The 22,114-nt window shown below is 38.4% G+C and overlaps 2 protein-coding genes across 3 annotated transcripts; one reads left to right on the top strand and one right to left on the bottom strand.

Moving 5' to 3' along the window:
- Nucleotides 1-4,783: 4,783 nt before the first annotated feature.
- Nucleotides 4,784-20,129, top strand: ash1 (absent, small, or homeotic discs 1). Of its 2 annotated transcripts, XM_008203508.3 has the most exons (8): nucleotides 4,784-5,057; nucleotides 5,267-5,475; nucleotides 5,527-6,000; nucleotides 10,869-13,075; nucleotides 13,126-13,552; nucleotides 15,074-16,716; nucleotides 19,063-19,450; nucleotides 19,507-20,129. In XM_008203508.3, exons 2-8 carry the CDS (start codon nucleotides 5,275-5,277, stop codon nucleotides 19,648-19,650), a joined length of 5,484 nt encoding a protein of 1,827 aa, XP_008201730.1. In that variant the 5' UTR covers nucleotides 4,784-5,057; nucleotides 5,267-5,274; the 3' UTR covers nucleotides 19,651-20,129. The 2 variants fall into 2 exon arrangements, with proteins under 2 accessions (XP_008201730.1, XP_008201731.1); XM_008203509.3 differs by lacking the exons at nucleotides 4,784-5,057; nucleotides 5,267-5,475; nucleotides 5,527-6,000 and adding an exon at nucleotides 7,459-7,764.
- Nucleotides 20,130-20,152: 23 nt separating this feature from the next.
- On the bottom strand, nucleotides 20,153-22,098 carry Vps33B (Vacuolar protein sorting 33B). Its single transcript, XM_966294.4, has 2 exons — nucleotides 21,947-22,098; nucleotides 20,153-21,901 (listed from the first exon to the last, which is right to left on the bottom strand). Exons 1-2 carry the CDS (start codon nucleotides 22,096-22,098, stop codon nucleotides 20,290-20,292), a joined length of 1,764 nt encoding a protein of 587 aa, XP_971387.1. The 3' UTR covers nucleotides 20,153-20,289.
- Between the last annotated feature and the right edge of the window lie 16 nt (nucleotides 22,099-22,114).

Here is a 22,114-nt window from a genome sequence, read left to right on the forward strand (position 1 = left end):
TTAATTTTAAAATCAATGTGTTTTGCATTCTTAAAACAAAAAAAATCATCTCACAAGTGCTATGATATGATATTCTCGTTTAAAAAAACAATAAAATGCAATACTTGAATCTGGTAAAAATGGTGGATGCGCCGGGATACAAATTTTAATAAATCGTTAAATTTTTTATGTATCAAATTTGTTACATTATGGGAAATAATTGATTTTAAAATCAATGTGTTTTGCATTATTTAAACAAAAAAAAATTGTCTTACAAGTGCTATAATATGATATTCTCGTTTAAAAATACAACAAAATGCATTACTTGAATCTGGTGAAAAAATGGTGGATGCGCCGGGATACAAGTTTTAACAAATCGTTCAATTAATTACATATTATATTTGTAACTTTCTTGGGAAATCATTGATTTCTAAATCAACGTCTTTTGCTATATTAATAAAAAAACAAAAATTTAATAAAAAAATAACAAAATGCATTACTTGAATCTGGTGGTAAAAATGGTGGATGCGCCGGGATAACTGTTTTGCAAAATGCAAAAAAAACGATCTCTTGCAACATTAAATTCAACAATTGTGTCACAAATGCCATAATATGATATTCTCGTTAAAAAAATAATAAAATTCATTAATTGAATTTGGTGGTAAAAATGGTGGATGCGCCGGGATAACAGTTTTAGAAAATTATTCAATTATTTACGTATCAGATTTGTAATTTTCTTGGGAAATAATTGATTGCTAAATTATGAAAATCAAAAAAAATTTTTTGAAGTGCCATAATATATTTTCGATTTAAAAATAACAAAATGCTTTGTGGCTGGCGGTAAAAATGGTGAATGCGCCGGGATAGCAGTCTAAATTCGGCGATTGTTTTATGTAACTTTGATTATTTACCTACGAGGGAACAATCCCCAAATCCCAAAATAATAACAGCGGTGCGTATCTGTGACAGTTGTTAATCATTATAAATTTAAATTTAGATTAGTCTCGAGGCAGCACGTCTAATATTGTATAATTATTTTGAATAAGATTATTTATTCAGGGTAGGCACTACAGTAATCAAAATATTTTATTAAAGTGTGTCTTTAGTTGCGCTTTGTTCCCGCGGCAATTTTATTCCGCGACTAACCTATTTCACTCGTAAATTTTAAAAATGTAATACCAATTTACATAAGTGTGACCGGTGGAATACATCCAAATTCGGCTAGATTTATTCGTGGCACACACTCAGAATACATAATGTCGCCAGGAAAAATATTTAACATGTTTAAATTCGAACCCGTTTTGGATAAGTAAATTATTAACTGCCCCAAATGTTTGACTTACATTCCCTTTAATGGGCAACGCTTCCTGAATACTCTGTTGATAATCAGACGTTTCATGAATATTGATAGACTATTTAAAAATGCTTCGAATCGACACACAGTCGCGGAAGTAATAAAAATTTGCGTTGGATACAATACAGAAAATACTTTATAGGGGATCATCTCGAGACTTATGTTTAATTCATGTTGGCTACGTAACAAACAAGCCTACACTCTCGCTTTACACAAACAAAGCTTTCTTTATTCCTTGCAATGCAAGACCCGCAAAAGCCCATTTTTAAAAGTGTTTGTTTACGACCAAGCACTTTAAATGCACTTTAAATGCGCCAAATTGTTGTTCTACACGTTCATCAACGCACTTGTTACGGCGGAAAGGGAAATATTTTCCTACAAACTTCAAAACAATGTTAATAAATAATAAGATAAAAATGCGCTGAATTTAGTTTAATCAAAACAACCACCGAGTGTTTGAAGCTGTTTACAGACACATTCCTAATTCATAAAAATCCTTTGTTGCTTCACTTGCCTCTCCCGACTTTAAGCCAAATTCAAAACGTGATGTAATACTATATTCGTAAAAGTATAATTATGCTCGGAGTGATTATGCTCTTAACCCTCGACGTGGTGAAACATCATTTCGGACGGAAATAAATATAAAAATGGTGTCATCTCCCATGCCGATATTCTAACACGATAAGCTGATTGGACAGCTTCAGAATAGACCGGCCATATTATCCGATCTCTGATAACGTGTCAAAAGATAACGATTTGTGCATACAGGGTGGAGCGAATCATAGATAATACTTAGGACAAGAGATGTTCTTATTATACTATTATTTTCGTCAACACAACCTGTGGGTCGGCGTTTGCGTGGCGGAGGCATAAATTAAAATGATTTCTGTTTCAGGTTCAGTTAATAAAAATTTAATATTCTAGCCTTTTACAGATATTACAAGCGCTGTGTGACATCAAGGGTCACACACGTTTGACGTGTTTTCGATAAAAAATAATTACGCGTGTTTTGAGCTTGAGAGCTACCAGATTAAATTAAAACTGTTTACATTGTATTACGTTAAGTGCAACGGGGAGCTCACTTTTAGTCGACTTTGTTAAGTTCGTTACGAGGAACAATTTATAAATGCTTTTGATTGTAAAGTTTTCAGTGAAATAGAATGCCTGATTTTTGCCGTCAAAAAATTCACACAGAGCAAATCACTGAAACGCATATTTCATCGAGACATGAAAGGTTTTCCTAATGAAACATTTATCAGTCAGAACAAGAGAGAATTGCCTATCAAAGACTTGCGTTTCGATATTTACGATTATTTTATTGTTTCACAAAGATCAGTGAAAATTTATTATGGAGAAATGTCGTGATAACATCAAAGTTCTAAATACGCTCTTTATTTGGCATTTGCATGCCAATATCTTTGGCGAAACTTCCAGTAACTAAGATAAATTTTTCAGGTAGGTAAGTTTGAACTTGTTTAATAAAATAAAGGCAATACATCATTATTCCTATGCAGGGTGATTACCCAAAGTACATGTTGAAACTTTGGAATTAAATTTTTAAAGCGCAAAAAATCGAAATGTCAACCAAGTGTACCTACACATTTGCCAACTTCACGAGATCAAAAGATAATATATTATGCTAAGCTAAGTTTAGCCAGAGGCTGACACTTTTATCATGGTGTAATTTTCCTGGTCCTTCTCCTAAATGAAATTACCTAGGAATTTTCTTTGTGTGGGCAAGTGGAGTGAAAATGTTATTAAAAGGCGATGAGACAATGCCACTTGGAGCCGCAAATGGAAATTCAAGCCGTTTCCGGATTTGATTTCAAGGATTTGTCGGTGTTATACAATAATTAACTCGGTCTCATTTTCTTGCATTTGATGTCGGCGTTTCAAAGCAATACGTGTAATGTGAGTTTCCAATCATGTCAAGTAATTTAATTGCGTCGGTAATCGCCCCATTCGAAAGCAATAAACACGCTTTTTGCAAACGGCGAAACTATTCGCTTAATGATTGAAATTTATTCAAAAACTTTGCGCAAATATTAACTCGGAAAGAGCAAAACTGCAAACTCATCGCTTCGCTGGAAAGTCATTCCAGAAATATTAAGAGGTGTACTACTTGCGGAAAGAATACGAGATAAAAACCGTAATATTTGCGAAATGGGATATGTGCGGTTTAACCACAAGGTTAAACAATCTGTAATTAATGCCGGATTTCTACCCTCGTCAAATATTGGTTAACAATATTTATTTGTATGTAAACAAGTCAGAACTGCTTGTTAAGAAGTGTTAAAGCTGTTTTCGCCCAACCAGGACGAATATCTACCCTGCGGCAGGCAGTAAATAACACTAAAGTCAATATTCACACAAAAACTTTATTGTTAATCTTGCTACAATGGTCATAAAAATAACTTTGGTGAAAACATGTTTCCATATTAAAGCTCAAATTGCTTGAAAAAGTTATCTAAACTTTCAGGTCATTGCGCTCTATTAAACTCGGTATACAATTTCTTAATGAATAGGAAGAAAAAAACGCAAGAGTCACATTTGCGACGTAATTGATGAAATCAAAGCTTGGAAAATGCCTTTCAAGAAGAGTTTGTAACTAAATTCAGTTCAAGTTCCTGAAAAGTCGAGTCTTTTAAATTTGTCTACCTGTGAAACTTTTTATAAGCAAAATTGCGCTAACACCAATTGTTGATTCCATATTTACGTAAGAATTTGGTACGGGTTTTGCATAATAGGTATTGCAACGAGATTTGAATATCCCATATTTCCTTTTCCTATTATCTGAATTAATCAATAGGTCCCAAGGATTTATCTTCGGCTTTTATTTCAGAATCTACGCTAATGATATACGATTCTCTGGTGGTTAATTTTCTAATGTTTCCAATATTCCCATTATTTAACGAGTAAAACGGTGATTCCCCAGTTAATTGGTTTTCATTGTGCATTGTATTCGTAAAATACGCATCACAGTTTTTTTACATCATTTTTCATATTGATTTGAAAATAAAATCGTTACAAATTAACATTCATTGGAATGAAAAAATGAATAATGGAAATATTATGACTGTGAACTGAAGTATAGTATATATATAGTATATAATATAGTATATATTATATATATAGTATATAATATAGTATAGTATATATAAGACAATAATCAATCGATTGTAGAAAAAAAATGAGCAAAATATTAAACCCCTAGCTTGTATGCGACCAACTATACCGACAATTTTTTTGGTCCCAGGTACACAATGTTGGCAATGGTTTTAAACCTAGATCCCGCGCTAAAAAATTAATTTTGGAGTAACAGAGCTTTGTTTTTGCCTCTTCCAAACTACAGAGGTTGTCCCGGTGAAATGAGAAATTGTTCTTGCTTCTTTGTATGGTTAAAAATTGATAGATTTTTCTGGAAAACCGAGATTTTCCAGGAACTTTCAGTACGTGTTGTTGGCAGCTGGCGTTTCCAAGACGCTGTTGCGCAACTGACGTTTCGTACATGTAACATTTTCAGGAGTTTAAAAACCGTGTAATGTGTAAACTGAAATAATCCAAGTTGATAAGTGATTAAATCATCTCCTGTTGAAGAAGTGAAACGAGACAAAAGTGCCAACCATGAAAATCTCCGCATACGCGACCTGAAATCAGCTGGATGCCATCTTGTTTGTAAAGTGGAACATAAACATGGAAATAGATTTTTTTAGCAACGATTAATGTACGTTTTTGCGAGAGTACAAAAATCCAGGCAAAAACGCGTTAATTGTCCATTGATTGGGCGTTTTTTTGGTGTTTGAAACGTGTTTTTGTCAACGGTTGTTGTGCATTGTCAAATCAAAGTAACATGGCGTATCTTTTGTTTTTTACGCTTTGTTTTGGCGCCAATATCGATTCGTTTGAATCTGGTTTGAGGGAAATGGGTTTCAGGTGAAAAAATGGCAGGAAATGAAGCAACCAGCCAAACAGAATTATGGTCTTCGGTGGTCCACCAACCATGCGAGGAGCCCGAGGAGTCAGAATTGCCCAGTACGGTGGACATGGCCGCTTTCAGTACCGGACTAACCGTAGAACCCGCCAACACATCGCAAAATAATGAGAATTCCGACAGTGACAGCGACTCAGAACCCGAATCTAGTGTAAGTGGCCCCCTGAGGCCCCAAACTCCAATAACCGGCCCCCAATTCCAGAATTCAAGTGAAGCTTGCCAATCTTCCAGCCAGAGCGACTCTTCTGATTCTGACAGTTCCTCGTCCAGTGTTGAATCATCGTCAAGGAGCCCCTCGCCGGAATTTTCAGTCACCACTTCCCAAACCAACAGTTTAAGGCTCACAATTGCCACTGTAAGGAAGTCATCAGGAAGTCCACCGGTTGATAAAATGACCAAACCGGCTGACTCTAAACCGGCGAAAAGTGGTGACTGCAGCTCCTCGTCAGACTCAGTGTGTTCTTCTGATTCCGAAAGCGATTCGGAAGCTTCCGGTGCTAAAAGTTCAGTTAAGACGAGTGTGAAAAGTGCCAAGGATAATAATGTTAGGAGAAGTGCCGCGAGACTGCGAACTAGAGTGCCTGATAAGAAAGACGAAAAGAAGGCCAAGAAGGAGGCGGCGCCCGCCAAGGGCCCCGTCACCAGGCCTAGGACCAGGCAAAGGAAGACCAAAAAGGTATAAAAAAATAAAAAAACAAAACAGAAAAATATTAAAAGTTTATTCACTAAGTAAAACTATAAAAAAATATACAAGTGTTCCGTAGAAACTACTTATTTTAACTAGTGACACACACTGAAATAGTTATTTACGTTATAAGGGCGGTAGGAATAATTTTACAGCGTAAAGTTTTAATATTGAAGCCTGAAATTGAGGGGTTTAATTAAATTGGACGATTTTTTTCGTTGAATGCGTTCATTATTTTCTCCACGAGATGGCGCTGATTAGAATTCATCACTCAAAAAAAAATTCTATTTATTTTTTAATACCAAATATTTATCATAAAGTACCTATTTTTTCAAGGTAGTTATTCAACAAAGCATTTGGAAAATTTATGTGTAATATGTAAAGCAATATTTTTTATAACAAATAATAATAAAAAAAAATTGTTAATTATTTTTTGAAGTCATGTAGGGTAAGTGCTGGCCACGTTGACCTTTGGGGGCTTCTTTGGTCGAAACTTGTTTATAAATTGTATTGCTAATAAGTAATAAGTAATATACGGTTAAAAATATCGTGACATTTTTGGAATTTTTTCAAAAAATTGGACCAAGATGATTTTGTACATAATCTAAATCAATTTTTGCTGTATAAATAAATAATTGGAGCGTTTTTTTCTTTATTATTAATAAATTAGTACAGACTGAGTGAAAAAATGTATATTTATGTATTCGAAATTATTTTATTTGACTTATAAGCTTGATTAATTATGATAATCAGCGTTTTCGAAAATTAAAAAATTATTACAGTCTTCTCTAGTTATAAATTCAATGGCCACATGGTATAATAAATAAAAAAAAGATACAAAACAAACAACTTCATCTCAAAAAAAAAACAAAAAACGCATTACGTTACCATCTCAAGAAAAATTAAAGTAGGCAGTTTTTCATAAAACTGTCACAATTCACCGGTTGTTTTTTGAGAAAGCTTGTGATTGGTTGGTTCTTCGAGTGCGAATTTCGTAAAATTATTTTTCCAATTTATAGAATTATGGAATATTTCTCGAATTATCAGAGATTACGTGTAATGAAACTATGAAAATCAAGTTGGCATTACGTTACGGGAATTTATTCAGTGGGGATTATAGGAGTTTTTGTGAAATTTTGTAATTATTATTATTATTATTTTTCATGTTAACAGAGCGGCCTCCCAGTTCTTTCTGTTTTTTCTGTTCTGTTACATGAGGTAATACATTTAACTTCCAAAAAAGGTGAAAGCCATTGTTTCTCTTGAAAACTTAACCGCGAAACTGTCATAATTAAATTCGTCACCATGCCAACGATAAAATTCTTCAAATTAGTTTTTGATTGGTCACTTTGTGATTGTCGTCGCAATTTTGCGGTTATTTGATAGACATTCGAAATGTGCCTCTTCTCTTTGTTGTTGTTTATTCTTGGCGATGGTTTTTGTAAAATTGTTGTCTTGAGCGTGATTCGTGAGATCGTGGCGCGCGCGTCTCTTCGTTGTTTACAACAACCTTCGTGAGTGTTGCCGGTAGGCCACGCGACCTCTTCGTTTTTAATTGATCGTCGAACGAGTAGCTGAGAAGGTATAACGTGAGTGTGAGTGCGTGAAATTTTTGCCGGCATGGTGAGACACGTGGACGTCGCCGCCACACCGGTGGACAGCGGCGCCATAGCCGAGGGTGTTTGGGAGTACGTCAGTCATTTGGTTAAGTCGTATCGGAGTAAGGAGATGGAAGAGAGCTTCCAGTATCAGCAGGTCAGGAAAAATTAAATGACGCAATTTTGGCGCTTGATTATCAAAGTTCAATAGTTTCATTCACTCTCTAATAAGGGCTTTTGATACGGTCCTCAAGGTTTTGACGTTGTTTAAATGTTAATGCTGGAAGGGCTTGAGATTGAAAAAGGCTTGATCACCCCTCAAAAAGTGAGCGGAAATGAAACCAGGTCGAATTGGGGTGCCCTGTTTCCTCTTGATTCATTTCGAGATAGTTGGGTATAATGAAGGAAGTCCCGCTGTCTGGTGCTTTGTTTTCCGAGACTAATTACATCGCTTCATGATCACTACCACTCTTGAAATCGTTCCCAGACGTCTGTCGGCAGCCACATATATAAATGTATTAATTTTTTCCTCCTATCTTTATAAAGCCTCAAGGTCAATGTTACTCTCCCTACTTTATCGTGCTCTGTTTAACTCGAACGAGCCGGTAATTTGCAGCCAGTTTTGGAAGAAAAGACACGAGATTTGGGACCTTGTAAAATGTCATTATTCGAGGCCGCGACCTCAGCATCCCACACGATTTTGAAGTATTGGCGTGTATGATTTTTTTCCGGATTTTTCGGTTCATTAATCTCACCTCCAAGCGGAAAATTTAATTTTGTGGTGGAATCACAATTGTTTAACTTGAAATTATGCTAATTTATAGAAGCCAGTAAACCTGTAATTTGTAGATGTGTATTTAAATCAAGGCTCGCAAAACACGCAAACGTTTTGTACTTACTATTTTAAATCGTTACTCATACGGAATTACAAAATTTTAACAATGAACCTTGCATTTCAACGAGTTTTATGCTAATTTCGTATTTATGTGCACAAAACTGAAATTTTATTAAACTTGCAACGATAAAAACTCTAATGAAATATGTTTAGTGCGTCGCGACGTTGCATGAGGCGCCTTTTTATCACTCCACTCTATCGATACTTTGCTAATGACAAACTGTTAATAAAAACGCGACAAAAATTTGCTCCTGATTGATTTAGACGTAATTTTTTCCGTTTTCTGCGTAAGAAACATGCTTTGAATATTTTAACATTTTAAACGCGAATCACCTGTCGGCTATTAAAATGCAGAAACAGCCTGAAAGGAATATTCCAGATTGATGTCATACTTGTGCGTTTATATTGAATATAAAATTGCTCTTGCGGGGATCACCAGACGTGCAATTAATTTATGGAGCAAAAAACCAATCGGCCAGGAATCCGATTTTATAACGAGTTAATGACTTCTGATAAAGAAATTATGTAATGATAATATTGTCCAATCACAGAGGACCACGTAGTCGTGACCATAGCAACAGTTTGGGGTGCCCAATCATCGGGCGGTATTTTAAGTTCGCCAATCGCAGCGTTTGTTGCTAGGGACGACCAAAATCCGCCCAATAACCTTTGAGGGGGAAGTGTGCGATTGGGCAATTTGAAATTGGGGGTTTTGTCTTAATTAGTGAGTTTGGTATTTTGCCGGCTCCTGAGGCGACGCATCACAAAATGCTCACCATTGCTCTCGTTGAAGTCAAGGCCATCCAGTAACATTGTTGTCTCGCAGAAGGCTTGCGCGATTCTTTTAACCGGCCCATTGCTCTTTCATTATCCTCCGCCTTAATTAATTGCTGCGACCGGATGCAGAAGCAAACGGCCAACTGTAATAACGCAATGTCACCACATCGCGAACGAGATGTCAAAATATTCATCTTGTCCGGTCCGGTGGGTTTTTCGAATGAAAATTTCGGCCGGTCCGGACAATCACCGAATTTTTTTCCTCATCATCTTTTTGCAAGGTCATTGAAAAACCAAACAGATTCTGAGTCTAATTGCGCGCCGCATTCTTCGCGGTTTATACCGCAATTAGATTGGACATTTAGAAATATCAAGTAAAGGTGCGCTTTCATAACGTTGCCTTCTAACATTTTCATATATGGGCAAACGGATAAAGCGAGAAATGCATTCAATTCGACGATCAAATCGACGTTCACACGTTATATGCGAAAAGGCTTGGCTTCGAAATGACTTTCACGATGTTTTATGCTTTGATTCTTAAACGGTTTCCCAAATGCAACATGCATTTTCTGGATTTAGCAGCAGGAAGCGGGAATGTGACCGATCGCTGTAATAAAATACTTCAAATTCCTTTCCGTTAAACTAAATACGACCATATGCGGGCGAATCTTTCCAATGAAATTAATTGCTTTCTGCTCCACAAAACCGCCTTTTTTCGGCGGTTATTACATTTCACCATGTGATATTGAAACGTGTTGCACATCTCAAGAGCCCCCTCTTTAATAAAATTCGTCGAAATCTCCAACATTCGTCATCTGTTGGGAAAATGACGCTTTTTTCGGGCATTTTTTACCATAATCGACTGACAAGTGTATCCAGACTGGTGCGATTATCACGCGTTGCAAAATTGTGAGTTCGTTTTATCAAATATTTGATTTGCTTTGTCTAGACTTCTAGCGGGAAGGTGCATGAAGCAAAATATGATCGTTCATGTAAAAGAGACACCTGTCCTGTAATTTTAAGAATGTAACCAGTCCGTCCCGGCGTTGCTTCAATAATGTAATTAGCAATTAACTAATTACATCATTCGTTGATCAACTCGAGTAATCTTATGCAACTTTTAATTGTTTATTTATGGAATTAATGAAGGGAGTTTATCACGGTCTACATCTCGCGCCACTTTAAGTTTAATTAATAAAATAATCGAGGGGATTTTCCGCGTTAGGACAACATTTTTTGTGTCAGAAATTTGGTTTCCGTTACATTCCAAACAATGTTGTCTTTTCTCGTAACTTGTCGGAACACCTTGCAGGTCGTGGCTTCCACCTGGCGTTTGAATACGCGATATCGCGTGATAAATTCTCCCTCGATCAACGGACACCCTCAATGAGGGTTAAACGACCGTCAATGTAAAATAGAACGTAACCGCGTCCACTAGGTAAAAAAATTGCTGTGTCCTGCGTGCGTGCATGCATTTCCACGCGAAATGTGTTGTGGTGATTCATATCAAACTATCGATCGAGGTATTAGTCAACACAAAGAAAACTTCCATCTAGGAACACACATTACACAGTTTGGATTTGTTCCAGATGGCGGCATCGTTGCCTCTATCCCGTGGCTCGACCTATTCCAGCTCGGACTCGGAGGATTCGGACGCCGATAGGGCCATTCTAGCCTCCTGCAGTTTGCAGGAAATACGCCAGGAGGATCTAGCAGCGATTTTACCCGACCAGCAGGAATGCGACGCCTTCGGCGACTTTGAATGTAACAGGGTTGATAAAAATTCACCACAAACCGGTGACATGTCCAGCTCTGACATGGAGCTGCCACAGCAAGCGGTCAATGCCCTCATACAGAGAACTACAGAAAGTTCCAGCGAATCCGAATCGCATGCACCCCCTAATCCCTCAACTCTTTATGCCAACAGTTTGCTACAACAATTCGTCGCTCAAACCCAAATGCTAAATGCACCGTGTCCTGTAATACCGACAGGGACCGATGGCATTAAAACCCTACCCCTTAACACTTGCGAAAATCAAAGTAATAACAATAATACCACGAATAATAATAATAACAACACAGGAGGTGATACGGTTAAAAGGAAAAGAGGACGGCCGAGAAAAAATCACAAGACACAAAATGATAACAAAACTCAAAATAAAACAATTGAGTATTGTGGTGATCCTAACGTTTCACCCGATTCCGGGATTCAGAATAGTCCCGACCACGTCTCAAGTCCCGAACCAACCCTAACTTTAAAAAACAAAGAAGAGAATAAAAAAGACAACAAAACAAAAACTGTCAATAAATCGAAAGAAATAAACAAATTATCAGTGACTTCGAATCGGTTCGATCGCTTGTTGTATGCTAACACCGACCGGGTTCTCTACCCGCCCCGAAGGAAAGTAGGCCGGCCTCCGTTAACAAAAAAAGGCCCAGGTAGGCCCCCCAAATACAAACCACCAGCCAACACAAACCAAGAAACAAAACCGCCCGATAAAATTAAACCAAAAACCGAACCACGGCCCGTACTTGTAACCAAAAACAAAATCGACAATACCAAAGTGAAATTCACAACATTGAAAAATCTCAAAGTGATGCACAGCAAACACAAACACAAGAAACACAAAAAATACAAAATCAAAATCCTCAAACCATTGACCGGAACCAACGACAAAGTCGTGATCGAAATCGATAAACTAGTGTCAGACTTTACGAAATTTTGCGTGATTGGAAGTACGAAACCGCCGAAAGAGAACGTACCCGAAGTGAAACCGGCGAAGAAAGTGTCGAAAAAGCGCAAAACCACGGAACAGAAGAAGAAGAAGATTAGTGTGAATGCCACCGTTAATAAAGTGGCGAATTTAAACGAGCAGAGATTGCCGTTAAAAAAGCGACATTACTTGTATTCCGATGGCAAGAAAAGCGAGGAGATTCTCCCGAAAGAGGAGAAAGTCAGTGCGAATAATAATTCCATAACGGCGACCACGCCGAAGAAGCGACACCGACTGGAGGTGATCAACAAGGAGAAGGAAAATGCGGCCGTTCCGGCGGTCGAGCCTAAAGTCAAGCCCAAACTGTCTCTAGAATCCCTCATTTCCGAATTGAAGATGAAGAGAGGGTTGTCAGGTCAGGAGGACAGTTTGGACGCGGTCAAAGTCGACTCGGTTGTCAGTCCGGACGCTAAAACTAAAACCACCGTTGAGAATAATTTGAAGAAGAAGCCGCGGAAGCGGCGCGCCATCAACCGGACCGGGTTCCCCACTGTCAAGAAGAAGAAGAAGAAGGTGGTTTCGGTGGAAGATTCGGTCGATACCGAGGAAGATAAGCCTTTGATTAGCTGTGATCGCGTCCCGAAAGACGGCGAAGAGTACAATAAATTCATTCAAAGGACGGAAAATGCCGACGCGTCCAAAACCGACGATTCCCTATCGAAGTGGGAAGTGATGAGCGAGTGTGATAGTCTCCCGCAGGATGAACGCATCGAGGATAAGGGGGACAGTGGCGGGGACATGGACGAGGTCTCACTTGAGGCGAGCATTGAACGGTTGAGGTCACGACTTGATAAAAAGAAGCGGAAACGTGCGGAAAAAATCGTCGATTTGAACGGTTATCCCAAAAGGCGGCTTAGGGACATATCCCCAGCTAGTAGTATTGATGTTATCATCGAGCGCCGCTTACGCGAGGAACGAGCTTCCGCCTCCGGCGACGAAATGAAGAAGAACAAGAAGGCGCCAAGGTGGCGCAAGCGCTACCTGGTTGCTGGTCTTTTCTCCGATTATTTCAAAGAGGACGAGTGCGTTTGCCAATTAACTCTTCCTTTCTTTATTAATTGTGTAATTTTAGCGAGACTTGTAGGATTAAAAGGAGCGAAAACGCGGCGAAGTCCCGCCTGGTGTACAACCCGGCCGAGCATCCGTACGGTCTTTTACCGCCGCCCTATCACTGCGGTAAATATTTACGGTGTCGGAAGCTTCCCTTCCAGTTACCGTACGACTTGTGGTGGCAACATACGCATTCGCAGTTGCCAGGCAGGGATGTTGTACCGTCTTGGAATTATCGGAAAATACGGACGAATGTTTATAATGTTAAGACGACGACGGGAGCGTGCGAACCACAAACTTGCAATTGTACGCCGTTGGCTAATTGTGGTGACGATTGTATTAATCGACTTGTGTTGGCCGAATGTCCCGCCAGCCACAAGTGCCAAAACCAGAAGATTCAGAGGCATGAGTGGGCGCCGGGGCTTGAGAAATTCATGACCGAAAATAAGGTAAGCAAAAACTTGAAATAAAATCTGTATTTTTATTTAGAAAGTCGGGTTAAGTCTCTTTAAATTAAATAAATTGCAAAAACTTTTCATCAACTTTTCTTTTCTCGGAAAGTATGAGTTTTTAATTATTTATGTAAAGGGTCGCGGCACAGTTACGTAACTAGAGAGTCAGAAGAAAAATTTGTTTCTCTAGGGGGAGAATTCCTGTCTTTCCAAGATAAGTGTCCACAAGTCTGCCGTCACACATTTTATCTCAAAAGGGTCCAGCGCGCAATAATTAATAATTTATTTGTCCGTTCAAGTTGGAGGCCACTTTTTTTTAAACTGATCCTTATGCAAAATTTTCTGCTGATTTCGAATCCGAAGTTTGATTTTCTGTTTGCCTTTATTATTATTATGGAAAAGACTTTTCGGTAAAATTTTTGAAAAACTCAAAATTTTGTGTTTACATCGTCATATCTTCCGTCTGAATAAAGCTAATAACTTGAATTTTTTTGCAAAAGATTCTCCAATGAATGTGGATTTTGATGAATAGACACAGTTTTAGTTTGGGCAAAAAAAACTGAGAAAATTGCATTTTTCTTGTTACATCTTTTTTTTATTTGAATGTACGACATTTTTCGAGTCGTTTTACGAGTTAACGATTGACAATTTAAAGTTAAAACAAAAACCGCTTTATTCTTAAGAGTCAACTACAGGGCCAAAAGTATTTCATTTTCTCCTTAACATTGATTGTTGAAGGAAAATAATGTTAAAGTAACACTAATTTTTTTTCATTATTCAAAATTTTTTTCTGAATTAAATAAGGCACTGATAGCATTTTAAAACACTTTCCTCCTTACAGTCCGAGTAGAAGAATGTACACTGTAAATAGCTTTTAAAAAAGTTACTTACAACGGCTGTAAAACATTAAGGAAAATAGCTGAAATTCGACGATTGTTAGCGCTGTTGCTTTCAATAATTTTTTTCTCTACGAATCATTGCCCCATTAGCTGATACTCAAACCAACATTTTGCTATTTTGAAAATCTCTTTTCTTATCGTTGGTGTTCAGTTTAAATCGAGTATTGTAATAAATAATCACGGAATAATAAAGACAATAAAAAAAATCTCGTAAAATTTCTTTAATTGGACGCCAGGATTTATGAATTTCGAATTTCCCTTTAATGCGTTCAAATTTTTTATCATATTTTTAGCCATGTACTCGTTACCTACCTTTGTTCAATTTTTTTATCAGTAATGGATGAATAAAACCAATTAAAAGCCGACACACCAAAACTTTTATTTAAAAACACATCGCCTGTTCCGAAAATAAAATAAAAATAAATCTTTTGTTGGGAACCATTAGGTAACACAACAAAAAATGAATATGAAAAATGAAAAAAAAACACGTAAACGAATTTATTTGAGATTTATTTGAAAAAGCACATAATTGCATAACTGATCGTTACATCGATAAAAATTTGTGTTATCTGTTGTGTTTCCTTTAAAACTGATCAAACTTTTCCCTTGTCTGGCGAAGGGTTGGGGCGTGCGCACGAAACTCCCCATCAAGTCCGGGGAATTCATCCTGGAGTACGTGGGCGAGGTGGTGTCCGACCAGGAATTCAAAGAACGCATGGCTACCATTTACGTCAACGACACCCACCACTACTGCTTGCACCTAGACGGTGGTTTGGTCATCGACGGCCACCGAATGGGCGGTGACGGCCGTTTCGTCAATCATTCCTGTCAACCAAACTGCGAGATGCAGAAATGGTCAGTCAACGGCCAGTTCCGAATGGCTTTATTCGCCTTGCGCGACATTGAAAGTTCCGAAGAACTAACATACGACTACAACTTCTCACTTTTCAATCCGGCCGAAGGCCAGGAATGCAAATGCGGCAGCGAAATGTGCCGTGGCGTCATCGGAGGCAAGTCGCAAAGAGTGCGCCAACTGCCGGAAGTCAAAGACGGGAAAAATCCAGGACGTGTGGGACGACCGCGAAAAAATCAAGCCAAGCGGACTACAAGTGTTAAAGATCTGCCATTGGCGCAGCCAAGCGTGCCGATAGTGGCGCCCCCGCAAGTCAAGCCGATGAGTCACCAACAGAAATGTTTCATTCTGGAGCACCACTGTTTCCTCTTACGGAACCTAACGAAGGTGAAACGGGTGCGGGATAGGTCGAGCAGTTCGCTCATTTCGCGCCAACAAGCCATGACGCCGACCAATCAAGGCGCTGCGTTTATCAATCATTTGAACGCGTTGGGAAAACCGCGGAATATTCGGACCAGGCGATTGGCCCAAGCCGAGGACAATCCCGAGTTGAGTAAAACAGTGAAACTTGCCGCCGTGTTACGGGAGATTTGGAACACAGTGACGAAGGCCAAAGACGAGAATAACGAATCGTTGAGTACGCATTTTATGACAATGCCATCGAAACGCAAAGTACCTGAGTTCTATCAACGCATTACTAATCCGATTGATCTCGCCACCATCGAGCAAAACATCGCCACTGGCTATTACCTGGCGCCTGAAAGCTTCAATTCGGATATGAATCGAATGTTTGCCAATTATTTGCAGTTTTACGGGCGGACGAAGGAAATCGGCGTTGCTGCGATTAAATTGAAGAAAGTCTACGTCGATGCCAAACAACAAAGTTTGCCCAAATTCGAAAACGTGTTAGGAAAAAAACCACCGAATTTCGTCTCAAATCGCAACAAGTGTAAGGACGAGGAGGAGGATATTATCCGGTGTATTTGTGGGATGCCACGCGATGAAGGCTTGATGATACAGTGTGAGAGGTGCATGGTGTGGCAGCATAGCGAGTGTGTGAAAGCGGACGTTTCGGCCGAAAGTTATCACTGTGAGCAGTGTGTGCCCAGGGAGGTTGACTACGAGATACCTCTGGATGAATTCACAGAACATGGGCATAGATATTACATGACGCTGTTGCGAGGCGAATTGCAGCTAAGACAAGGAGACACGGTCTATGTTTTACGTGATATTCCAATTCCTGGGACGGATCGGAAACACACTTATGACACTATTGGGAAAATTGAATATTCCGAATTGGATATATTTAGGATTGAACGCTTGTGGAAAGATTCCAAGACTGGGCAACGCTTTGCTTATGGTCACCATTATTTACGACCACATGAGACCTACCATGAACCGACCAGAAAGTAAGTCGATTAATAAAAACTTGTTTGATTTTTTCAATTTTTGTCGCGATTTTGGTCGATTTCTAGTACCCGGAACATTTATCGAGCAATAACTCCGGAACTATTAGAAATAACCCTATGAAGTTTATTATCGTTGGAAAGCTCTTTGCGTTATCAATTTTTTTCAAAAAAGATCATTGTTTTCCGACGAATAGTTTTCGAGGAAATTGCAAATAAAAGCAAAAATTGGTAAAATTTAAATAAATTCATAACTAAAAAACTATTGGGAATTTGGCAATTTTCTCGATACCAATCGATTCCCCGGATCATTTTGCATGGGTAAGGGTCAAAATAGTTCCACTTTTTCGAATAGTATTGCCGTAATTTATTTTTATTTTAATTTGAAAAATGGTGGATGCGCCGAGTTATTTTTTTAAAAATTCATAACTTAAAAACTAAAAGTCGTAGAACAATGCGGTTTGTTTCATTGAATTCAGCGGTTCATTTTCTGTATTACACCAACTTTTCACGAGATTTAAAATTTCAAATTTTCTTGCTAAAATTTCCTGAGTAATACACTAACCTTCAAGAAGGGGAAAAAATTAAATTTTTTTAAAACTCGTTCTATCATAGTTTTTCGGACTTATATATGCCTTTACTACCCTCTAGAGTTAAAAGTCCAAAAAATTTCATATGTTCGATTTTTTGATGTTTGATTTTTCCAATTTTCGTCGCGATTCTGGGTATCCGGAACATTTATCGAGCAATAACTCCGGAACTACTAGAGATAACCCCATGAAGTGTATTATCGTTGGAAAGCTCTTTTAATTATCTATCTTTTTCAAAAAAGATCATTGTTCTCCGACTAATAGTTTTCGAGAAAATTGCAAATAAAAACAAAAATAAGGAAAATTTAGAAAAATTCATAACTAAGAAACTATTGGGAATTTGGCAATTTTCTCAATGCCAATCGATTCCCCGGATCATTTTGCATGAGTAAGGGTCGAAATAGTTCCACTTTTTCGAATAGTATTTCCGTAATTTATTTTATTTTAATTTGAAAAATGGTGGATGCGCCGAGCTATTTTTCAAAAAATTCATAACTCAAAAACTAAAAGTCGTAGAGCAATGGGGTTTGTTCCATTGAATTCAGCGGCTCATTTTCTGTATTATACCAATTTTTCACGAGATTTAAAATTTTGATTTTTCTTGCTAAAATTTCCTGAGTAAATAATAAATAACACTTCCCTTCAAAAAGGTGAAAAAAATAAATGTTTTTAAAACTCGTTCTTTCATAGTTTTTCGGACTTATATATGCCTTTACAACCCTCTAGAGTTGTTAAAAGTCCAAAAAAAGTCCATATGTTCGATTTTTAGATGTTTGATTTTTCCAATTTTCGTCACAATTTTGGTCGATTCTGGGTATCCGGAACATTTATCGAGCAATAACTCCGGAACTACTAGAGATAACCCCATGGATTGTATTATCGTTGGAAAGCTCTTTTAATTATCTATCTTTCTCAAAAAAGATCATTGTTCTCCGACTTATAGTTTTCGAGAAAATTGCAAATAAATGCAAAAATTAGTAAAATTTTTAAAAAATTCATAACTAAAAAACTATTGGGAATTTGGCAATTTTCTCGATGCCAATCGATTCCCCGGATCATTTTGCAGGGGTAAGGATCAAAATAGTTCCACTTTTTCGAATAGTATTGCCGTAATTTATTTTATTTTAATTTGAAAAATGGTGGATGCGCCGAGTTATTATAAAAAAATTCATAACTCAAAAACTAAAAGTCGTAGAACAATGCGGTTTGTTCCATTGAATTCAGCGGTTCATTTTCTGTATTACACCAACTTTTCACGAGATTTAAAATTTTAAATTTTCTTGCTAAAATTTCCTGAGTAATAAATACACTTCCCTTCAAAAAGGTGAAAAAAATAAATGTTTTTAAAACTCGTTTTACATAGTTTTTCGGACTTATATATGCCTTTACAACCCTCTAGAGTTGTTAAAAGTCCAAAAAAAGTCGTTATGTTCGATTTTTCCAATTTTCATCATGATTTTGGTCGATTCTGGGTATCCGGAACATTTATCGAGCAATAACTCCGGAACTACTAGAGATAACCCCATGAAGTGTATGATCGTTGGAAAGCTCTTTTAATTATCTATCTTTTTCAAAAAAGACCTTTGTTCTCCGACTGATAGTTTTCGAGAAAATTGCAAATAAAAGCAAAAATTGGTAAAATTTAAAAAAATTCATAACTGTAAAACTATTGGGAATTTGGCAATTTTCTCGATGCCAATCGATTTCCCGGATCATTTTGCATAGGTAAGGATTAAAATAGTCCTTTTTTTTCTCTTAGGTTTTTCCCCAACGAAGTGATGCGGGTGCCGCTGTACGAGGCCGTGCCCGTCGAGCTGATAATCTCGCATTGTTGGGTGATGGACGTGAACACGTTTTGCAAGGGGCGGCCCATTGGCGCCCCCGAAGAGCACATCTACATCTGCGAATATCGCGTTGATAAATCGGCGCGTTTGTTTAGCAAAGTCTCAAAATCAAAATTCCCGATTTGTACCAAAAGTTTCGCTTTCGAACGTTTTGAAACCCGACTTAAAGTCTCCCGGACGTACACTCCGCACGATTTGGACCCGGCGTTAGTGAAACCGCGAGGTCGCAAACCTCAAGAAACCGAAGATAGAGGAGAAACTGTCATTCCACCACCTCTGCCAGTGCCCGTGCCTGTCATAAGAGTAAGTTTTTTGTTGTTGTCTGTGTTTTATTTTTTTTTTAATTTTTTTGTGTCCAGACTCCTGTGGAGCAAAAAGCTCGTTTGAATAAAATTCTGTTGAATCTCTTGAGCAAAATGCCAACGAAGCAAGCGTTGGACGTGTCGTATCTTCTCGAAGGAGGGAGGAGAAGGAAGAAGCCAGTTGAGAATGGTAAAAATTAATGAAATGGGTGATATTAAGAAGTAACTCTTATTTTTTATGCGACGCTATTGAATGTTATTTATCTTTATTGCTAGGGCTAATGGTAGGTTTGTTTGTAAATGTTTCTCATAGGTCTTAACGACTAGTCATAGTTCTGTTGTTAATTTTGTCTTTTTCATTATTTATTTGTACATAATGAAATTGTTGCCTCTAAGTATGTTGCAAGTTGGAGAGAGATTAACGAATTGGAAATTTAAGGTACTATTAATTTTTTGTCTCAATCCCAGTGTACAAATTTAATTTTTCAGTCATTTGGTTAGAAACGTAGGTTTTCAGCGCTGTTGCTTATTCCACGTCGGACTTAATTTATTTTATTTTCTTTTACTTATAGAATTCTTGCCTGATTAGATCATAAGGTTTAACATTAATACATGTTTTTGAACATTTATATCTCACATTAGATATAATTTTTCATAATAAATTGTTATATTTTCCATTACGCCGGGCTTTCAATCAAACACCTTGAACTTTTTTTCGTTTATTTTAATAAAAACAACGGTACAAAATATAGAATTTGGCAAACAAAACAGTCGTACAAGTTATTGAAACAAAAACGTGATTTTTTGACTGTTTTTGTAGAAAAAATAATACAAAATGGTTTAAGACAGCATTTGCTTCATCAAATCGTTTCCTGAGACAATCCTGTCGCTCATAACGACAATTGTAGCCCTCGTGAAAGTCTCCAAAAGATTACAAGCTGCAATTTCGGCATACGTGACCCCTCCAACGAAATAAATGAGCACAGTCCGCCTTTCCAAAGGATAGGCGTCACCACTCCTCAACGTGACCATCCCAAGCCCCTCCAATTTACTCCTAATCTCCTCAATCGGAGTGCCACTAACGATCATACCCGCGATTTTCGTAACCAACGGTATGTAAATCCCCCCAAAGACATAACTCGCACACCCCGGATGCCCCAAATCGGCAAACTCCGGATTAGCCGGAATCTGTTTAAACTTATTCGCATTGGCGTAAAACTCCTTCGTTGTGAACTTCGGGAAGCGTATTTTCGGCAGTCCCGAAACCCCCGCCTCCGGCACGAAATTAGCGTTGATCAAATAACGCATAGCCGAACTGGAGGCGAACCCGAACTGGTGTAGAAACTTCCTCCAGAAGTTTTTAATTTCGCTGTCGGTGAGTTTCTGCGTGACACAGAGCAAACAAAAGAGCCGCAGTGTGACACACGGGTCGTCTTCCGTGCACAGACTCTCCTCCAGGTGGGAGAAGTTGGAGGCGCGGTTCGTGTTCTGGATGATGTTCGCCTCGATCTCGCGCTGCGTTTCGTAGCGCGGGCCGAGGACATTGGCTATGGTCTCGGCGGCAAGCAAATGATTGGCGATTAGTTTTTTACGAGTTTGTGCGGGCTGGAGGAGCTTTTGCACGAAGTGGCGCATTTCGTTTAAGCCCATGTCACGCGACTCGAGCGCCTCGGATTTTAATTTGCGCGTCATGGTCCTCAAACTTGACGTAACTTCCGTGAAATACAGGTTTTTTATCTCGGAGTAAATTGAGTCGAGATTGCTATCGAGGGTGAATTTCACCGGCTGTTTTTTTACGACTGGATTAAGGCGGACTTCATCCTCGCTTTCCTTGCACTCGACCATCCCAGTAGTAACTCCGTACACTTCGTTTAGTAAAGCGGAATAGGTACCAGGTGTTAGTAAGGCACTTGGGTAATCTACGCTCCTGTCAATTATGATTAAAGCCCCCACCTCGGGATTAAGTCGCTCGGTTTCGCCCTTCTCGGCGGCGAGCAAGTCAATCTGGCGCAAAATTTTATTCGAATATTCGCCTACAGCTATCTGGAACTTTGGTAAACCAATCACACTGAACATGTTCCATAGGGCTCTGGCCAAGGGGTGCAAGGCCGTGTAGTCATGCACCAAAAACAGTTTCTTGTAAATGTGGGGCAATTCCAAACTTAAAATCCCCGTGTCCAAGTGGACAGGAAACCAAAGGAAGCAGTGTAACTTGATAATGGAACACAAGCCCAGTGCTTCTAACATGTCGTCAAAACAACGCTGATAGTGTGGGACAATGATTACGTGAAACCTATTCTTAACTGGATTCTCTTGGTCGATCTGTGACCGAATCTGATCAACCACTCGTCGGAATGTAGCCCTTTGATTGAAAATCATGTAAAAAACGGGGCTGTTGCCAAAATTCGGGCATTTCCCTTCCAGTTTAAATATCTTCTCAATGCCGTTTCCCCTTGAATGAAACGTACAAAAAACGCACTGAATAAACAACACTTACTTCAGCCAGCTCACGCTACAAACGCGCTCAAGGGGGCGAATCACACTCGGTTCGATAACGATATGTTTCGTCCGAGGGACAGAACTGAAGATTTTCGAAAGCAGGGTCTTGGAAATCTCTTGAAAAGACGATAATCTTTGGTTTACATCCATTATTAGTAAATAACTT

This window comes from Tribolium castaneum, chromosome 4 (genome assembly GCF_031307605.1).
Source record: "Tribolium castaneum strain GA2 chromosome 4, icTriCast1.1, whole genome shotgun sequence".
In the NCBI taxonomy this organism is placed as follows: domain Eukaryota; kingdom Metazoa; phylum Arthropoda; class Insecta; order Coleoptera; family Tenebrionidae; genus Tribolium; species Tribolium castaneum.

Bases quoted from the DNA above. Each gene is read 5' to 3' on its own strand.
- ash1 (XM_008203508.3), top strand. From the start codon at position 5,275: ATGGCAGGAAATGAAGCAACCAGCCAAACAGAATTATGGTCTTCGGTG. The intron at 13,076-13,125 runs GTGCGTTTGCCA...GTGTAATTTTAG, and splicing joins GATTATTTCAAAGAGGACGA to CGAGACTTGTAGGATTAAAA. The intron at 13,553-15,073 runs GTAAGCAAAAAC...TGTCTGGCGAAG, and splicing joins AATTCATGACCGAAAATAAG to GGTTGGGGCGTGCGCACGAA.
- Vps33B (XM_966294.4), bottom strand. From the start codon at position 22,098: ATGGATGTAAACCAAAGATTATCGTCTTTTCAAGAGATTTCCAAGACC. The intron at 21,902-21,946 runs GTAAGTGTTGTT...GTTTCATTCAAG, and splicing joins TGTAGCGTGAGCTGGCTGAA to GGGAAACGGCATTGAGAAGA.